The following is a 17,263-nucleotide window of genomic DNA, read 5'->3' as shown; positions in this document are numbered from 1 at the left end:
GCTGATTTTGGATTGCAGTCTGCAATTGATGACATCATGTACAGTAGTTGCTAATTAGCGATTTACAGAGTCAGGGTCGTAATCAGAAGAATGGGTGTTACTGTTGTACAGCAACCTGTAATTGTTTAGTGCTCAGTTATTGACAGGCTGCTGTACGTGACGTAATGAACAGCAGAAGTGCTGTTGTTTTTTGAAGTTGCAATCACTTCATGGAAAACTTACACATCAGCTGTTCAGTTTGCTAAAAAACTAAACTGCTATTGACAGGAGTCCGTCAGTCACTAAGTCAATAACAGTTTTAACTGAGCACATACTAAAATTATCTTGTGACGTCACCGACTGTATTCTGATGTTTTTGTGTAGCACCGTGCATTTGGTGACGTCATGTAGTTGTTTATTAGTGATTTAGAAAGGCATTGTCGTATTGTAATTGTAGTATATCGTTTATTTTTGCCTCTTGTCATAAAAACGATTTAGAAAACTGGTTGCGTTGCATGCTAGCGTTGAAACGAATTAATAGTTGGTTTTAACCAGCAAAATCAACTTTTAAGCAGTGCGCTCAAAAATTATTTAAACTGCAGAGAGTGCTGTTACAACATCTTAACACCCCGGCTGTATCCGCCCCTGCAGGCAATAGCAGGGCGCTATTCAGCTATAACAACCGCTCTTTGGATTACGACCTCATCCCACGTTTTGTTTTAAGACTTTTAAAGGCTTTTCCACTTATCCGATCATTTGTGGTTGCACACCATGCTATTACCATTTAAACTAACAGGGAGTGACTATTTCACCGAAAGTAGGTCACGCAGCCCGTTTTTAAAGACAGGCGGTTAGGTTATAAGAATTGGTACGTGCAAAAAGCTGTTTTTTTTCTTATTTAAGGTTTAACTTAAGTCAGATTTGGTCTGGGAGGAAGATTTATAGTAGCCTATGCTTTAAGTCAGTAATATAACATATAACATTTAAATTAGGTTAACAAGAAACTGAAAAATAGAAGATTATTGAACGTGTAGTGTTGACCATGTTTATTTGCCAAAAGAATTTTTGTTTTCTTGTTTATTCCTTGATCGCATTTCGAGTCAGTCTTCTTTTACACAAGGAGGCATACAGACCCTCTTTTAAAACATCTTTCCGCGACAAGTTATGCCTGTTCTTCGGCATATATCATTTGCTAATAAAATACGGTAATACCAAGTTAACCGAGGCCGTAGATCAGGAACAGCTCAACAACAACATACATATATATATATACCGTTATGTCTATAGTTGCGCTATATATTTTGATAACCTCGGTAAGCTTGAAACCCAACCTTTGATTGGTGTCAAAAATTGAATCAGCTTAGCAAAGCCACTGTTTAATTTTGTAGTGTACACTGTAGTTTTAATGGTTTGCATTTGTTATCAACTTTTTGTCATGTCTGGGTATAGTATTGTATAATTAATGTGAAATTTGCTTAAGCCTTATTGTTTACAGTTTTGCCCTATATAGTGTCCTATTGTATAACTTACTTTGGTTTCCACATGTCCATAAGATCGATAACTTTCTGTCTACTGTTTCCTGCCTCCCGCTGTGTTTTCAATGTCTGTGCCCCATTTACTCCTTTTTGCTGTCTCTGGAATTACTGTAGTTTTAAAGCCCTACTGCTAAATTACCCCGATTCACTTTTCCAAAACAAGGAAAGTGTTATGTAATGTTTACCATCCAGTCCACTAGAATGCGGCAGGACACCACGTTTATTTGCCCAAAGAATTTTTGTGTTTTTTTTTTTATTCGCTGCTCGCATTTCGAGTGAGTCGTCTTTTAGACAAGGAGGCATATAGACGCTCTTTTGAGACGTTTCACCGCGTCAAGTTATGCCTGTGCTTCGGCACATCGGCACATGTTACCTGCTAATAAAATAATACCAAGTTAGCCGCAGTTGTGGATCAGCAACAGCTCAGCAGCATATATTTAGCTTTATGTCTTTCGTTACGCTATTAACACAAGATTTTTTCCCGGTGAAACAGTGGCAATAATTTAATGCCCTAAGTATTAACTATCGCTGTCCTTGCGAATCTTTCGTCCTCAGTCCGGCAATGGCAAAAATATAAAAAAGATAAATGAAACAAAAAAGAAAAAATTGTGAAAGCCCCAAGGGATTATAGTATAGATTGCAAGCAGCAAGATAGTAAGCTTGTGTGTATGGTTAGCCATATATGTCAGAATTCGCTTCTTTCAACGTGTTCATAAATTGCGAACTTGTTCATACAATTCACGCAATTTTCGAACGCGTAGGTTTGATTTTTTGCCCGGCCGAATGGTTCATAATAAGGCGTCTGTACATTACATACGCGTTCACAAATTGCATGCACGCTGAATTATCAATACAAAAAATTATCTGTGTTGGCCAAACAACTCATCTATTCACGCTTGTAAATTGCAATCGTGTTGACTATTTGGGAACGCGTAATTTTGTCAACGTGTACACGAATTACAAACACGTTAGCAATTTACAATTGCGTATAATAATGACTCGTTCGGCCAACGAAGCTATGTTTTTTACTGGATAGTTTAGCGTGCATGCAATTTATGAACACGCTGATATGAACCTTTCGGCCAGCAAAAATATCATACTTAACCATTCGTAAAATGTTCAAATAAATAAATTCTAATTCGCTGATTAAAGCGAATTCTGACACATATGGCTAACCATATTCGTTAGATCAAGCTCAGAATACAAGTAACAATCTTTGTGATGTAAGCTAACTTGTGATTTGAAGGGACTTGAAACAAACCAAGACGCTAGCTTAAAGTTATAGGCATGGGTTTGGTGGCGGTGCTGACGCTAATAACTTTTTTACATTCTCTTATTGGTCCTTAATGCACGTTTTTGCCCTCAAGGCCTTGCCACATTTGCCTGTCAAATTTTTTGAAATTATTGTCAATAACTACTTATATGTTTGCGACTACCTGCGTCAGCACAATTTTTTCGTCCCCCACATTGAAAACAAAAAATAAAATGAATGAAAGGCTTGTCAACTTGGATATTTAAAATACAGATTAGGTATGCGATGTCCATGAACTCAATCTGTTTTGGATTTGCGTCAATAGAAGTCGTGGTAAACAAAACAAGAATATTTTCAAAAAAGATACAAAGTTGCTTCAGTATAGGATCAAGCCCATTACGGTAAGATGACATCAGTCAACACGGGTCTTATTTAACTTTGCTAAAACTTTCAGCCGAGGTGTTTTTAGGCTCAAGTAAACAAGTGCACAACCGTTGGGTGCCTTTGTATACTAGACCCTAGCGACTTGAATTGTAACGTCATTTGGTTGTGCACAATGTGTATTAGACCCTTTTTTCATATTGCATTGTTTTGAAATGAACATTCTGACAGTTAAAGCATGAATGTCAGTAGTCGAGTCACTCCAGTGGTTTGAACGCTCATTAGTCATTAGACTCATTACAGCATTACGCTGAGTCTGCATTGTAGTAGCTGTAGTACCGGTACTGGGCTGTAGTAGTCACTGGCCCAGGCAACCAGGAGCTATGTTGTAATGCCCTTGGGCAAAGCGTTAATGACGCTCTCTGCTGTTCAGTGGTACTGATGAAATTTGGACAAGATACAATTTAGCCTATAAATATTTAAAAAAAATTATATAAAAATATGTGTATATATTGTCTTATTGAAACATTCACAGAAATTACTCTATCTCGATAGTTTTTACCAATATTTACATGGTTTCTGCATGATTGTGTTCAGGGTTTATCATGTGTGCCAACTAAGATTCTTGGTTGTAATTGGTTGTTTTTTTTTGTCTTCGATGATATGCGTGTTCGTTTGCCTCTGACAGACTAGTTGAGCATCACAGTACATTAACCAAAATGACGGTGTTCTTGAATATAGTTATACTATTGATTGACAGTGAAACACTTATTAAGTACTGCTTTCTGAGCATATATCAGAGATGCATTCAAAATCACTGCAAAAACTAGACGGAACATCGAGAAAGTGCATTGTGCGTCGTAGCAACAGTTGACGTAAATCGGAAGTAATAGAAATGAGTCGCATATACTAAACACGGCCAAAATACAGCCCAGCGTTTGTTGGTAAACACACAAAAAGAACACTAATAACATTAAAATATCATCAGATATGCACAAGAATTCCCTAGGAATAAGGGTTAATTATGAAAATTAGCACCCTTGTTTTGCGGACAGGCCGTACAGAAGCTTGTAAACATTAAGCAGAGGTGGGAATCAGTTAGGACTTTAAAAGTACCGGTACCTGGCAAAAACTGTTGTAGTTCTGACAGTTCCGATATTTGGTACTATTTCAAAAACGTACAATACAGCTTTATTTGCTCCTAATATTTGATAAAAGTCCTTATCTTTTTTCTTAATTCAGTATCTTCATGCTGTGCGTGTATCGTGGTTTGCCACAGAATAAACTTAAAACAATGGCATTATCGAGATATCAAGCCCCATAAGCCACATTCACATTGTGTGGCAATGCATTAAATATAGTGATCATCAGAAAAAAACAATGGGTGATCAGTGGTCATCCATTTAGCTCGATGTTGGATGCCCAACGCATAAGTTGGCTGTCATGTCACCCAGCCAGGGGTAAATATGATCCTGCTAGATCAGTATGTAGCACCATGACATAGTTGTGATGCCAATGGTGGCTTGGTTATTTACTTTGTTTATTTGTTGATGTTAACTGAATTATCAAACTAAAAATCACATCAGTTTTTGAAAAAAAATTATGCTTACTGAAGCAAAAATAAGGTTAATAGCATGATTTACCTCTCAATTTCTTTGTTTATTTATTATAAATTAGTATGTTGTGTATAAAAAATCTATGTACATGTTAAAAAATTTTGTTTTGGCAGATTTAGTGTATTTTTATTTCAACTCTGTACCCTAGATATGGTATATTGCGAAAATATATTTTTCAGGCTTTGAGAAAAAGCATTGTTTTCTTACAAAGAGTATCTGTTTGATTTACAGATTAGTTTTTGTGTGCACAACTAGTCATCTGATAAACTGTTATGGCTGTAAGTGGAAAGTAAACACCAAAGTAAAGACACTTTCTTTGTGCTCGTAATTGGTGAATATAAAGCGATACATCAAGACTTTTTTGGAAACTTAAGCAGTTAAGTGATGTCTATAAGTGACAGCCGAATTGTTGAATCACCAATATCATCACAACATGGTCCTTTAACATTTACACCCACTGATGCAGCACAATTATCCAAAAGGTACATACTGTATATCTGTAAGTTTTAGTACTTTTTATGTCCATTTTCAACACAATTCAATGCACTGTCTCTGCTTGAACTCAATTGCATATAATTTGGATTGTTACCATGAAATATTTTTCGATCAATGCTATTGATTTTTTGTTAAAGTTTTGCTCCTGAGATTGAACCTGATGGAGGAGAGGAGAAAAAGTCATTACCAAGACGATCATCCAGGTTGCCTTTAATGCACCCTACATGGTACTCTTCCAGTATCAACAACAGCAGTACAGGTATTTCTTTAAAATTGCTTTTTAATGCATCACGATAAATCAACTTTGAATATTGCCTGGAGTTATTATGTGGATACAGAAGTTTACTATTGCATGCCTCAGTTTGTGAATGGCATGTAAGAAATTACACTTAAAGGTGATGTTGTTTATTGCAGATTGTCTTATTGGAAGTGGTGGAAGTGTTACTTCTAGTAACAATGACAGTTCGAGACAAGAGGTTCCTACTGTGGGTGTTGCTGAACATGATATACCAAAATTGTCTGTAATGTTTAACAGGCAGAAATATTATAGTCGACTTGTACATCCATCTGATAACAGAATGGTAAAATATACATTGATTACCTGTTTTGTTTCTGTACATGGTAATAAAACCAAGTTTCCGTGACCAATACATTTATGTTTAGAGGATACCAGATCACGTACTTCCTGCATCATTATTCTACATCATTCCCAGCAACACCACTGATAAACAGAGCAGTATTGTGACAATGTGAGTTTTAGGCTTTAGGAATGAAAACTTTGAAGCAAATTCGTTTTAACCTTGTTGCCTTCCCTTGGAAGTTTTTAAAGTTTACTGCCTCCAAATGCACGGATATAGCTTATACAAGATGAAGCTAAAGCAATGTTATGCTCTAGCTAACTCATAATAAATGCTGTTATTGCATTGATTTACAGCATGCAAGTATCATACAGCAATAATTGCATTTTATTTTTATAAATAAATATTTAAATGTAATTATTATTGTTCTTATATGTAAGTACTACATATTTAACAAGTTTTCCCTTTATTTAGTGGAAAACTATCTCAAATATTGACCCCTGCTTTGAATTGATGTTTTTTACTGTTTGAAATTAGTTTTGCAATATGGAACACTATGATGGGCACTTCATTGCTTTCAATGCCATGGGGCTTAGTTCAGTCTGGATTTACATTTGGAATATTGCTTATTGTTTTCATGGGTTTATTAACACTATATACTGCCTACAGAGTGCTTCAATCAAAAGATTATCTTGGTATGTGCTCATGTTATACAATCGCAAATACTACTGTGCTGGTCTTCCATTTTTTAGAAATATTGTATTGTTGTTGTTTGCCTTAAAATAGATTTTGAAGCATTTGAGTTTTCTGATGTGTGCAAGCACTACTTGGGTCGCTGGGGGGAATGGGTGGCTGTAATATTTGCGCTGGTTACTTTTCTTGGTGGGATGTTAGTTTACTGGGTTCTTATGACCAACTTCTTATACGTCACTGGAGTATTTATTTATGGTGAGTAACTTTTTGCAATGGCTTGCACTTTTTCGAAATTGCTGACCGTGCAGGATAGTGTAGAAGTAAGACAGTGTATGTTATTTTTTTTCTTTATGCATTGCTAATGAACATGATGGGTCATTATGATAATTGTAGTTATATTGTTAAACATAAATATATTCTTGTTAAATTCACAGAAAAAGCATCACCAAATCATACCATATCTAACAACACTGGACCAGAAGTTCTTTGTCCCACTGGTTATCCAATCCCTGAGAACACATCATTGTTATTTGAAGAGTTGCTAAATAATACCGTCTCTAACGCAACTAGCAATTCTTTTTATAATTGGTGGAGTTCCACTAAAACTGTTCCACTTTTTCTGGCCATATTGGTTTTTCCTTTATTGAATTTCAAATCACCTACCTTTTTTACAAAGTTCAATTGTCTTGGTAAATTTTTGTTAAAGATTGAAGCACATCACTTACTATGCACAAAATAAGCTCATTATGCTTAAAGTGTAATTTTTCCAGGAACCCTTTCTGTGTTTTTCGTCATTACATTTGTCATTACAAAAGCTGTTAATTGGGGATGGAATCTGGAGTTTTATTTATCAGATGATCCCAATGGATACCAATTGCCAGAGTTTCGAGCAACATTTCCGGCTCTCACTGGGATGTTATCCCTTGCATTTTTTCTTCATAAGTACTGTATATATTTTAGGCTTAATCACAGTGTCAGTTTCATTAATACATTACAAGTTAAGTTGAATTAAATCCATTTAGTCACTGTATACTGAAATGGTTTTTACAATAAAGTATATATTGTTTATTTTCAGTGCCGTTATTACTATTGTGAAGACTAATAAAAATCCTGAAAATAATGTCCGAGACCTTAGTTTGGGCTATTTGTTTGTTGCTTTAACGTATCTCACTGTGGGTGTTCTCTTTTATGGTTCTTTTCCCTTGCCGAAAGCCTGCATTGCTTCAGTAAGTGCACATTTGAAGAAATGTATCATGACGTTTACATCATCTACTGAAACCACTGTTTTATTTTTAAGAATCTTCTTGAAAATCTTTCCACTCATGATGGTTTTGCTGTTGCTGCTCGTCTTTTCCTTCTGATGCAAATGCTCTCAGTCTTTCCACTTCTTGCTTACATGTACAGAGTGAATGCTCTTTATGCCATTTTCAACAGTGCTTGGCCTGGGTGAGTGATGTTTTACTTAAACCAGCAGTTGTAAATAATAATTAATCAATAATTAATCCACTATAGATAAAATATTACACTTGATTCTGTTTTAGGAGAACTCATGTAATTTTAGTGAATCTGTCCATTGTGATAATGTGCGTTCTTGTGGCAATATTCTATCCTCATATTGGAGAAATTATAAGGTTTGCAATATATCTTGTTAAAAAATTAAACTGTTTTAGGTACTGTAGATTGTTTCTTGTAATGGTTCAAATAACTAAGTTGCTTTGTGGTCTTCATTACTCAAAGGTTACTTCATTTTTTATAGATACAGTGGTTCATTATGTGGGTTGGTATACATCTTTTGTCTGCCTTCAGTTGTATACATGATGGCTAAAAGATCAGAAGAGGCTCTCAGTCCCATTGCTATTTTAATGCATTCCACCATCATTGTCCTTGGTGTCTTAAATTTTATTGCGCAGTTTATAATCAAGCCTTCTATTTGAGCCTTACTAAAATACTTGTTTTACCTTTTAAAACATTATCTACATTAATAGATAAAGAAAACAACGCTGGTACAACCACTACATTGATTTTTTTTCCATTTTACAATGTCCTGTAACCTCTTTTCAAGTTATCGTACCGATTTTATTGCTTTGTTATGCCACAATAGGTTTTATTAATGAGCGCTAAATTTAATTTGTTTGTTTAGCCAATTCAAAATGCGCTTATATACCTTCTAGCGCCACTCCATTTGATGTAGTTTTAAAATATTTACATTGAGAATCGGTGTTAAATGGAACCAATGCCAAGTTACTGTTCGTAGTCAATAACACCATTATAGCCATGTAAATAATTTCATGTGGCCTGTGTTTGGCTATTACCTCATAAGCGTTACTAGTGAATTTGTCATGTACTTGTCATGTTTTATCATGCACTTTCACTTGTAATACACATTTGGCTATCACCTGGCTGCTTCAAACTATGTTTGAGAAAGGCAATTGTTTATTTAATAGCACTTGCATACAAAAATTAAATAAAATGACGAATTTGTTGATTGCACAATTCTTATGATTTCATAATGTCCCTGTATTCCATTTGATTCCTCAGCATTGTTAAAAACACTTGATGTTTTTTGCTATAAAAGTCGTCCAAATCTTTGTTAGTGTTTACAACCTCACCGATTTTGCACATGTGTCCCATTGCACTCTGGAAATTATCACAACAAAATAATTAATAATCCAATAAATATTGTGCATTACTTGCGACTTACTTGAAATGAGGGAAAATCCTTTGCTGCAAGAGCTCCAAGTATGGCACCACCTAACAAGACAGTCTCCTTTTCTTTGCCTAAGACGACTGGTCTCTCTATAAACAAAACTACTCATTTCAGTTGTCCGTCAAAGCACAATATATATAACTTATTAGCTTAGCAACTGCAACATGTAATACATTAAGTAAACAAAAGAACTCACTTAAAACATTTGAATGAACTTGCACAAAAAGAGGATTTTTGCTCAAACCACCACACATAAACACTGTAGTGATTTTATGTCCATACTTCTCCAACCTATCCAAGATATGAAGAGATCCACTCTGTTTTATGCAGTGCGATATATCAACACACAAAGGGAAGCTGAGCTTTGGTGTTTATTACTATAGAAGTTACAGTAAATCAGGATTTTTCTAACTATTGAGTGATGACACCGCACTGATGGTTTGCATTGCATATAAGCTATAGCCAATAAAATGGATGCGCAAGGTGTATCGCACTACTTACAGCTAGCGCTTGTAATGTAGCCAAGTACAACTTTGCAAGATCATTTAAACCACTATCCAGAGTCAGGCCACAAATAGCACCACACAATGAAGAGTCAGCAATAGGTGATCGGTTTCCATGAAAATCAGGCCAGACATGAAGATCCTTAGTAAGCACTTCACAGGAAGTTAATTTTAAAGATCGGGCTTTTTCATTGAGCAAATTGTTCAGGCACTCATAGATGTGCTGATTTCTAAAAATCGATTACTGTAATACATCAATCTCAATTTGTTTACAATTTGGTAACTTACACATACAGTGCAGTATGGTATGGTATTGTTATGCAATGTGAAGCAAGGATTTCCTGTACAAATTTTTATGCAACATTTATGGTAAATTTCCCTCAATTTCAAACTCACCGAGATTCTGAAAGTTCCTTCAGCTGACTAGAAGCTGGATGGCACTGTACAATATGGTCTATCTGACGGAAAAAAGGTTATAATATCATTACAATGTTTTTTCAATAAGTTGCTTAAACTTGTCATGTTTATAAAAGCCTTGTCTCATACCAATTTTCCAGCTGCACTTTGACCGCCTTCATTTGACCATAAGTCCGGTACCATATTTGAATAATATGGACCCCAAATTCCTGGCACAAAAAGGGGATTTTGGCTAATCTAAACACAACGTGAAGTAATTTATTTAAGTTACCTAAAACTATCTTCATTCTTTTCACTTAACATTCCCTAATAAGGATTAATTAGAATAACAGTTCCAATGGTGTATCTTCTAAAGACTGTAGTCACGTATTCTTTAATATTGTGTTCGTGATATTCATATTTAGCAAGGCAATAATAGAGATACACTTAAACAAACAACATGACAACATTAAACAATTATGTGAGCATCTATGATTCATTATAATAATACATATATCCACATCCTTTGTGGATGCCTAATCGAGTTTGATCAAATCTCAAAAAGATACAATCGCCTAACTGCAGATGTTGGAATTTTTGAAGCTAGAGCATTTATGGCCTAAATTATTAAGTTATCCTAATTGGGGAATACATATTTTCCCAAAGTCAGAAATGAGACTGTTTGCAATTATTAAAATACATTAATTCATCACTTCACAATATAAAATTTCAGATTAAAAATACCATAGAGAAGAAATAATATTTTGAATGTAGTAACTATGGCATTTTACATGCACTATTGGTTATTAGTGCTGGCAGAACTGGCCACAATGGGTCAAAAAAATTTTGTCCAATCCGTGAATTTTAGCAAGTCTTGGACTTGGACAAAATGGTTGCCTTGCAGAGACGAAATGGCATGTCGCTTGGAAAGGTACAGATTTTGTTCAAATGATCCAACAGGAAAATCTTGTGGTCGAGTCACATTTAAACTTTACTATCAAGCGATTATTGGTTGCCAGGACAAGTCACGATGCTATAGATGGAGAGAAACGTCATCAAATTCGTGTCACTCACAAGGTAAAATCTTTCATCAATTTTTTTTTCATTTTCTCCACCTTGATTTTTGCAGTAACTGTTACAAGCTGGTTTAAATGTATAACTTCAGCATAATAACAAAAGCCTTCATGCTTTTATTTTGTCCTCAGTATGTGATGTCTCTGTTACAAATATGTGTACCAACTTACACAATTGTTACCACATCAACCACTATACCTGTAACTCAAAAGGATACATTGATTGCACAGGTAAAACGTAATTATGTTATTTCTTTGTATTAAAATATTCTCTTGTTATGTTGCAAAATGTCTAATGACATCGATTATTATATTAGTTCATATTTTTTAAAGATCAATGGAGTAAATGGACTCGAACAAGAACCTGCGAGAAGAAAACCTGCTCAAGCAAAACACCAGTTGAAACTTTTGAGCGAAGATGCAAGATTTCTAATGAAACCAGCTTGCATTGCGGAGGAATTAAAGATCACAATAGCTTACAAACTCAAACACGGTAATTGAGAGGTTTAACATAATGTAGTTTACTAGCATATGTTAAATTAATGAAAAGAAAAACAAGTCAATCTTCTAAAGTAGCGGCTCCCAAACTTTTTCAGCTTGTGGCACAATAGAAAAATTATAAGACGCTTGCGGCACACTTACAAGAGAAGAAAAGTTTTTTTTTTAAATTACCCTACTCTATCGGCAATGCCATAACTGGTTTCATCGTCACATGTGCTTATTTATCAGCTATTGAAGCAGTTAGAAAGCTTTTAAGTCGCATATGCTTGTCTGCATGCCTTATTTTAAATATTTATACCGTTCTTTTCCAAAATTCAAAAAATATTCGCAGCACACCTGAGAATCTGTGGCGGCACACAGTTTGGGAATCACTGTTCTAGAGGCTATAAATTTCAGAGAAAAATTTAGCGAACACCAGTAATTACAAATTATTATTAATTAAGAAACACTGTCGTAATAATCACTATCAAATGCAGTAGACCTTGAACATAACATACCAAGCAGGATCAATGACTTTGTCCGTTATATGTGAAATCTTCTATACACAAAAATGATTTTAGGTTAAAATGGAGGCTCATTAGGACCTTTTGTATTATGTATTGTACTGCAGTTAATTACAAGATTTACTTCAATCAAACAGTAACATAATTTTAGTTGCAATGTTCCATCTTCCAAATTACTGCTGTAGACACTATTACAAGATGCTTTTAAAGGACACCAGACACATTTATTTGTGATAAATTTTTGTATAATATGATAATAATTTAATTCAAAGATCAAACTAAAAAAACAGATCACCCTTGGATTTCATGCTATTTGACAAAAATCACAACAATCCCTGGTTCTGCATTAAGCACAGGCTTTGTAAGAAAATGAGAAGTCTAGAATGCACTGCAGAACACCACACAACACCAGAACATCACATGCATTTAGTTACGTTATAAGAAAACCATTTAACCAGAACTATGAATAGTTATGTCAATGAAAGAATTTGTTAAAGATAACATTGTACATTAATTTAAATATCCCAAAATATTGAAGAACTTATTCCTTGTACACATCAACGGATAGTTACAACCATTTTTGAAATGCATTGAAATTAATTAGAAACCATCCAGGCCATTTCTCTCTTTTCTTTCTTTCAAACTTTCATACAAATAGTGTGTTTTAATGTTTATTCAATATTTATAAATTCTATGTCCAAAGTATAGAGAAACTTTAAAATGTCTTATTACAGGCCTTGCGATAGAAATGTAACATCATGTGACACACCAGCCATGAGGTCATCCTGCAAAGGTAATGTTTATTTTTCTTAACTTACTTTAAAACGCAATGCATGAATCACTTTGCTAGTAAGTTTGCCTTTCTTCAAAGTAACAAAATTTCACGGATTAAACCTAGACTGCAGTCCAAAGAAGCCTGTTAATGGTGAAGTAGCAAACACATCACTGGCAACAATTCAGATTCAATCAGTGCAATCTAATACAGCAACACCAACAGAATCAGCTGTACCAATCGCTGCAGATGATGATAATCTCGAGCCAGAAGATTCAGCTTTGGGGGTGGTAGTGCCAGTGGTTTCATCAGCAGTGGTACTTCTTGCAGTTGTGATATTTTTCGTGAAAAGAAGTTTTAGTTCAGGTAAATTTGAACTTCTCCATAAAAGTATACAAGTAGTGAGTAAGCTTGGCACAGCAATCACTTGTACACTTAATGATTTACATAAATATCATTTTAGGTTCCCACATTGACTGCAGCAATCGTAGCTCTGAAAATATGGTTAACTACAATGACATGAATGGTTTAAGCAATGAGGACTGCAAGTAAGAAATGCTTAAAATTACGGATTAGTAGTTTCAAACTTAACCTGTACCGCAAAGCTTTCTCATTGTAAGAAAAATAGAATAGGACAGATATGATTCATTGCAGATATGTGCGTCCTTATACTTTACCCTGCAAACACCAGCATATGTTATGCAAACAGTTTCCGATAAATACTCAAATGGAAAACGCTTATGAAGATTTGTCTTTCTACAACATGGATTCAAGTTTTACAAAAGTAATGCCTTTCTTTCACTTAACAAAAACAGATGTATTGGTTATAGGATTAAAAACTACAATTTCTATATCATACATGTGATATCCATTTCAGTTTCTTAGAGTCTTAGGTACTGGTTAGGCCTTGCCTAACCAGTACATGTTTCTGTTAAGTTACAATACGGAAAGGTATTTTGCATTTTACAGACTTCTGCAGGTGGAAGTACGGAAGCTGTGGATTACACAATGTACAGCATTTTCATAAAGGAAAACAAAGGAAGTCGACCACTTCCAAAACCTGTGGCAAATTCTTCATTGCAAGAGAAACAAAGCATCATGCGATGTAAAAGCATTCATGACTATGAAGATGTTTCCCAATTTAAGGAGAGAGGTTGTCAACCACTTACTGACACATGCCAAGATTCACTAAATAATGATCATGTTTATTTGGCTCCTATTAACCATGCTCATGTTCCTGGGAAAGCTGATTTACCAACTGACAAACATGGTTATGTAGAACTTGAACTATAAATTTGTATTAAAAATTGAAAGAGATAGTTAAACCGGATTTTAACAATTTTCTAATTATGTAAATATTTCATTTCTAAAAACTTACAGCCATGTGGCAAGAGCTTGTTCCACAGATAATTGCAATACGCTCGGTTAGTGGTTTGTTAACACATGGTAACTTTGTGTCACTGACATTAACTCCAATTGTTCCAATACCACCTTTGTTTTGTAATACAAATTATCATTAAAAGAACATAATATCATATACATGATATGAATCTTTTCGCAATAAATTTTTTGTTAATATTATGTGCTCACCACAATGGGCATCAATTAAGGATGCACCGACTGGGGTGTGTGGCTGAAGGACCATTTCTGCAGCTGCTTTGCTTGTAAGTCCTTCACCTACAGGATCTCCCGGCGGCAGTACAACAGGACCTGAACACAAAATAACAAAACGAGAAATGGTAACAAAATATTACGACTGTTTCAATTTCACATTCCGTACCTATGTTATAAAAGTTATTATTTACAATTTCATCTAAGCCAATTTTTGTCCAAAAATCTTTGTCCCATCCATCGTGTGCTGAATAGGTCCATTTGCTCACAAGGGAACATGATGATCGCGATAAACTGTTGGTAGCCTTAAATGTCAAAAAGTCTGGAAGGTCAAAGAAATGGGTAGCTTGGTTCCATTGCTCTGGCAAATTCTGCATTTCAGATTCAAATTTAACATTTAATAATATGATATGATTCAAAAACAAAGGATTTACATCTACTAGAGTTAACTAGACTGAGAGAAAACTTACTACTTGTATTAAAAGATTATTTTAATGTGAAACAATTAAACAATTGAAAATTTTAATCAGTGTGGGGAAACTATAAACATCAATTCCACTGTGCAAGTAGCAAATAAGCTGTAAAAATAGTTCACATAAAAATGTTAGTTAACACTAGAATGACGGAGGGTGTCATTTTGACACCTTTTGAAAAAAAAGTTGTACTAACCAAAAGTCATTTACGGTAGAACTGCTTTTTTGACTTTTAATCCTTTAATGAGCTTAATGCAGGGCTGCAACCATTTTTTGTTTGGAGTACAAAAAGTGACCTATTCTGTGTTGTTTACCTAGAACGATGGAAGGTGTCATTTTGACACCCTATTGTACGATGCACAAACAGGTCCCACCAAAGCTATTAATCTCACATATTTTTGTGATATAACAATCTAAAATTCCTCGTCTGTGATACAAGCATTGTTTCATCATCAAAGATCAATTGTCTCCACATTCTTGCTTCCCACGGTCTCTCTTGTAGCTTACAAGAGGCGTAGGCTTACTGTACATCTTCATGGCGCAAAATCCGCAATTGCAGGTAATTTCTCATGTAGTATGCATTCGGCTGCAAACCAGGTATAGATGGAACTTGTAGTGAATAGTGCAGTTTTTGTTCATTGCATCTGCAGACGAGGTAGTTGGCCGACTTGTGTAGTTTTTCTTTGGGTCTTTTTTTTCTTTCTCTGGGTCCTGAAAAAGGAAATCAATCATATAAAACTTCCAAGAGGGACATTTCTGCAAAACTTGCTTGGCATGCTTTCTGTAAAAAGTTCCTCAATGCCTCGCTCTACAGAAGAAGCAGCTGCTAGTGGAGATCAACAACCACCAACAAGAAACTGCCAAGTCAGAAACAACTGCAAAAAGAACAGCTCTGTTGGCAGATGCCACAAATGTGAAAACTCCCTATGTGGAAAATGCACTGCCAGTATACAGCGTGTGTGCAAAGGCTGCAAATGAAGTATACTCGCACATTTTGGCATTGTATGTCACTTGTTTAGTGATGTTTGACTTGTTTGTGTTGTTATGTTAAATAAAACATAAACATAACAGATTGTTGGACTCCAAAGTACATGGGTGTCAAAATGACACTCTCCGTCGTTCTAGGTAAATCAAAATTTCAGTCTTTCTAGTGTTAAACACTTAAAAAAAGTAAATCTATCTAGTCTACCTGCTTTATCCACATTAACTTGGGTGGTTGCATTTCTAAAGATATTTTACCACCTATATATTTCAATACAGAGTGACTCTCAGAATTGATCTTGTCTGCTTGTGCTTTTGCTCTGTGGTCTATCCACATGATCACATCAAATACATTTCCGGAGTTTCCTAAATTTTTATAATTTTATAAAATACATACATCATAAAAGGTTATTCTTTCTTGTAATTATGATCTTGTGCAGTAGAATGCACATATTGAGTCCATGGATAATAATCCCAACCAATTATCACATCCAATTTACCTTGGGACAGAACTTTTACCCAAAATAATATGTTAGAATAATTTTCAAAATTTTTTTTTTTGATTTAAAAACCCAGTAACTCAACTGGCAACTTTTTTCGTATGACGAAAGGTTAGTCTTCTAAGCGTCAGTTGTATTTTTAACTCAAAAATTTAAACATTCACTGCTTACTAAATCTAAAAATGGCCATAAACAAATTAGGTTTATTAAACGGATTCTACTGCAGTGGGTACTTATAAATGGAAAATGAATATCAGAATTCCTATATCCTACAATTCTTGTACTCATACATTGTACCTTTTTCATCAGGAGAAATGCTAACTGGATTGTAATTATCATCAAGCACCACCAAGGAACAAGTAGCATCAAAACCAATACCACGCACACAGTCAGGGGTAATTCCCTGAATAATTTTCTACAAATGAAAAAACAATATTATTAAATTCAACACTTGATTTCTTGATAAAGCTAGCTTAGTTGTTTTATGCAAAAATTCTCTTAACCTAATGGTTTACCTTTATTAAATGGCAACATTTTTGCCATATTTCTTGTGACGACTGTTCAAAATAGTCTGGTTTAGGTTTGTTTATTGTAAGACTCGCTTGAGCCGTTTGTTCTATCTTGCCATTAGCACTAACAAGAGCTGCTCGCACGCTCTCCGTGCCAACATCAACTCCGATGTAATAAGCAATTGTCATTTAATTATACATAAAA

At 34.8% G+C, this 17,263-nt stretch overlaps 3 protein-coding genes across 3 annotated transcripts; 2 read left to right on the top strand and 1 right to left on the bottom strand.

Moving 5' to 3' along the window:
* The first annotated feature begins 4,975 nt into the window (after positions 1–4,975).
* On the top strand, positions 4,976–8,924 carry LOC143458700 (neutral amino acid transporter 9-like). Its single transcript, XM_076955551.1, has 12 exons — positions 4,976–5,245; positions 5,396–5,517; positions 5,673–5,839; positions 5,922–6,007; positions 6,374–6,531; positions 6,623–6,784; positions 6,964–7,218; positions 7,300–7,471; positions 7,605–7,755; positions 7,827–7,975; positions 8,071–8,160; positions 8,286–8,924. Exons 1-12 carry the CDS (start codon positions 5,148–5,150, stop codon positions 8,461–8,463), a joined length of 1,788 nt encoding a protein of 595 aa, XP_076811666.1. The 5' UTR covers positions 4,976–5,147; the 3' UTR covers positions 8,464–8,924.
* Positions 8,925–8,950: 26 nt separating this feature from the next.
* LOC143458701 (FGGY carbohydrate kinase domain-containing protein-like) lies at positions 8,951–17,259 on the bottom strand. Its single transcript, XM_076955552.1, has 12 exons — positions 17,065–17,259; positions 16,847–16,964; positions 16,258–16,415; positions 14,765–14,966; positions 14,575–14,694; positions 14,363–14,475; positions 10,286–10,393; positions 10,136–10,197; positions 9,738–9,969; positions 9,433–9,553; positions 9,231–9,325; positions 8,951–9,166 (listed from the first exon to the last, which is right to left on the bottom strand). Exons 1-12 carry the CDS (start codon positions 17,245–17,247, stop codon positions 9,026–9,028), a joined length of 1,653 nt encoding a protein of 550 aa, XP_076811667.1. The 5' UTR covers positions 17,248–17,259; the 3' UTR covers positions 8,951–9,025.
* On the top strand, positions 10,873–14,492 carry LOC143458702 (uncharacterized). Its single transcript, XM_076955553.1, has 8 exons — positions 10,873–11,212; positions 11,341–11,439; positions 11,542–11,701; positions 12,947–13,005; positions 13,111–13,350; positions 13,448–13,532; positions 13,639–13,768; positions 13,954–14,492. The coding sequence occupies exons 1-8, from the start codon at positions 10,915–10,917 to the stop codon at positions 14,275–14,277; spliced, it is 1,395 nt and encodes a 464-aa protein (XP_076811668.1). The 5' UTR covers positions 10,873–10,914; the 3' UTR covers positions 14,278–14,492.
* Positions 17,260–17,263: the final 4 nt, after the last annotated feature.

Source organism: Clavelina lepadiformis, chromosome 5, assembly GCF_947623445.1.
Source record: "Clavelina lepadiformis chromosome 5, kaClaLepa1.1, whole genome shotgun sequence".
NCBI classification, from domain to species: Eukaryota; Metazoa; Chordata; class Ascidiacea; order Aplousobranchia; family Clavelinidae; genus Clavelina; species Clavelina lepadiformis.
The sequence above is the reverse complement of the archived record's forward strand: the minus strand, read 5'-3'. Positions and strand labels throughout refer to the sequence as shown.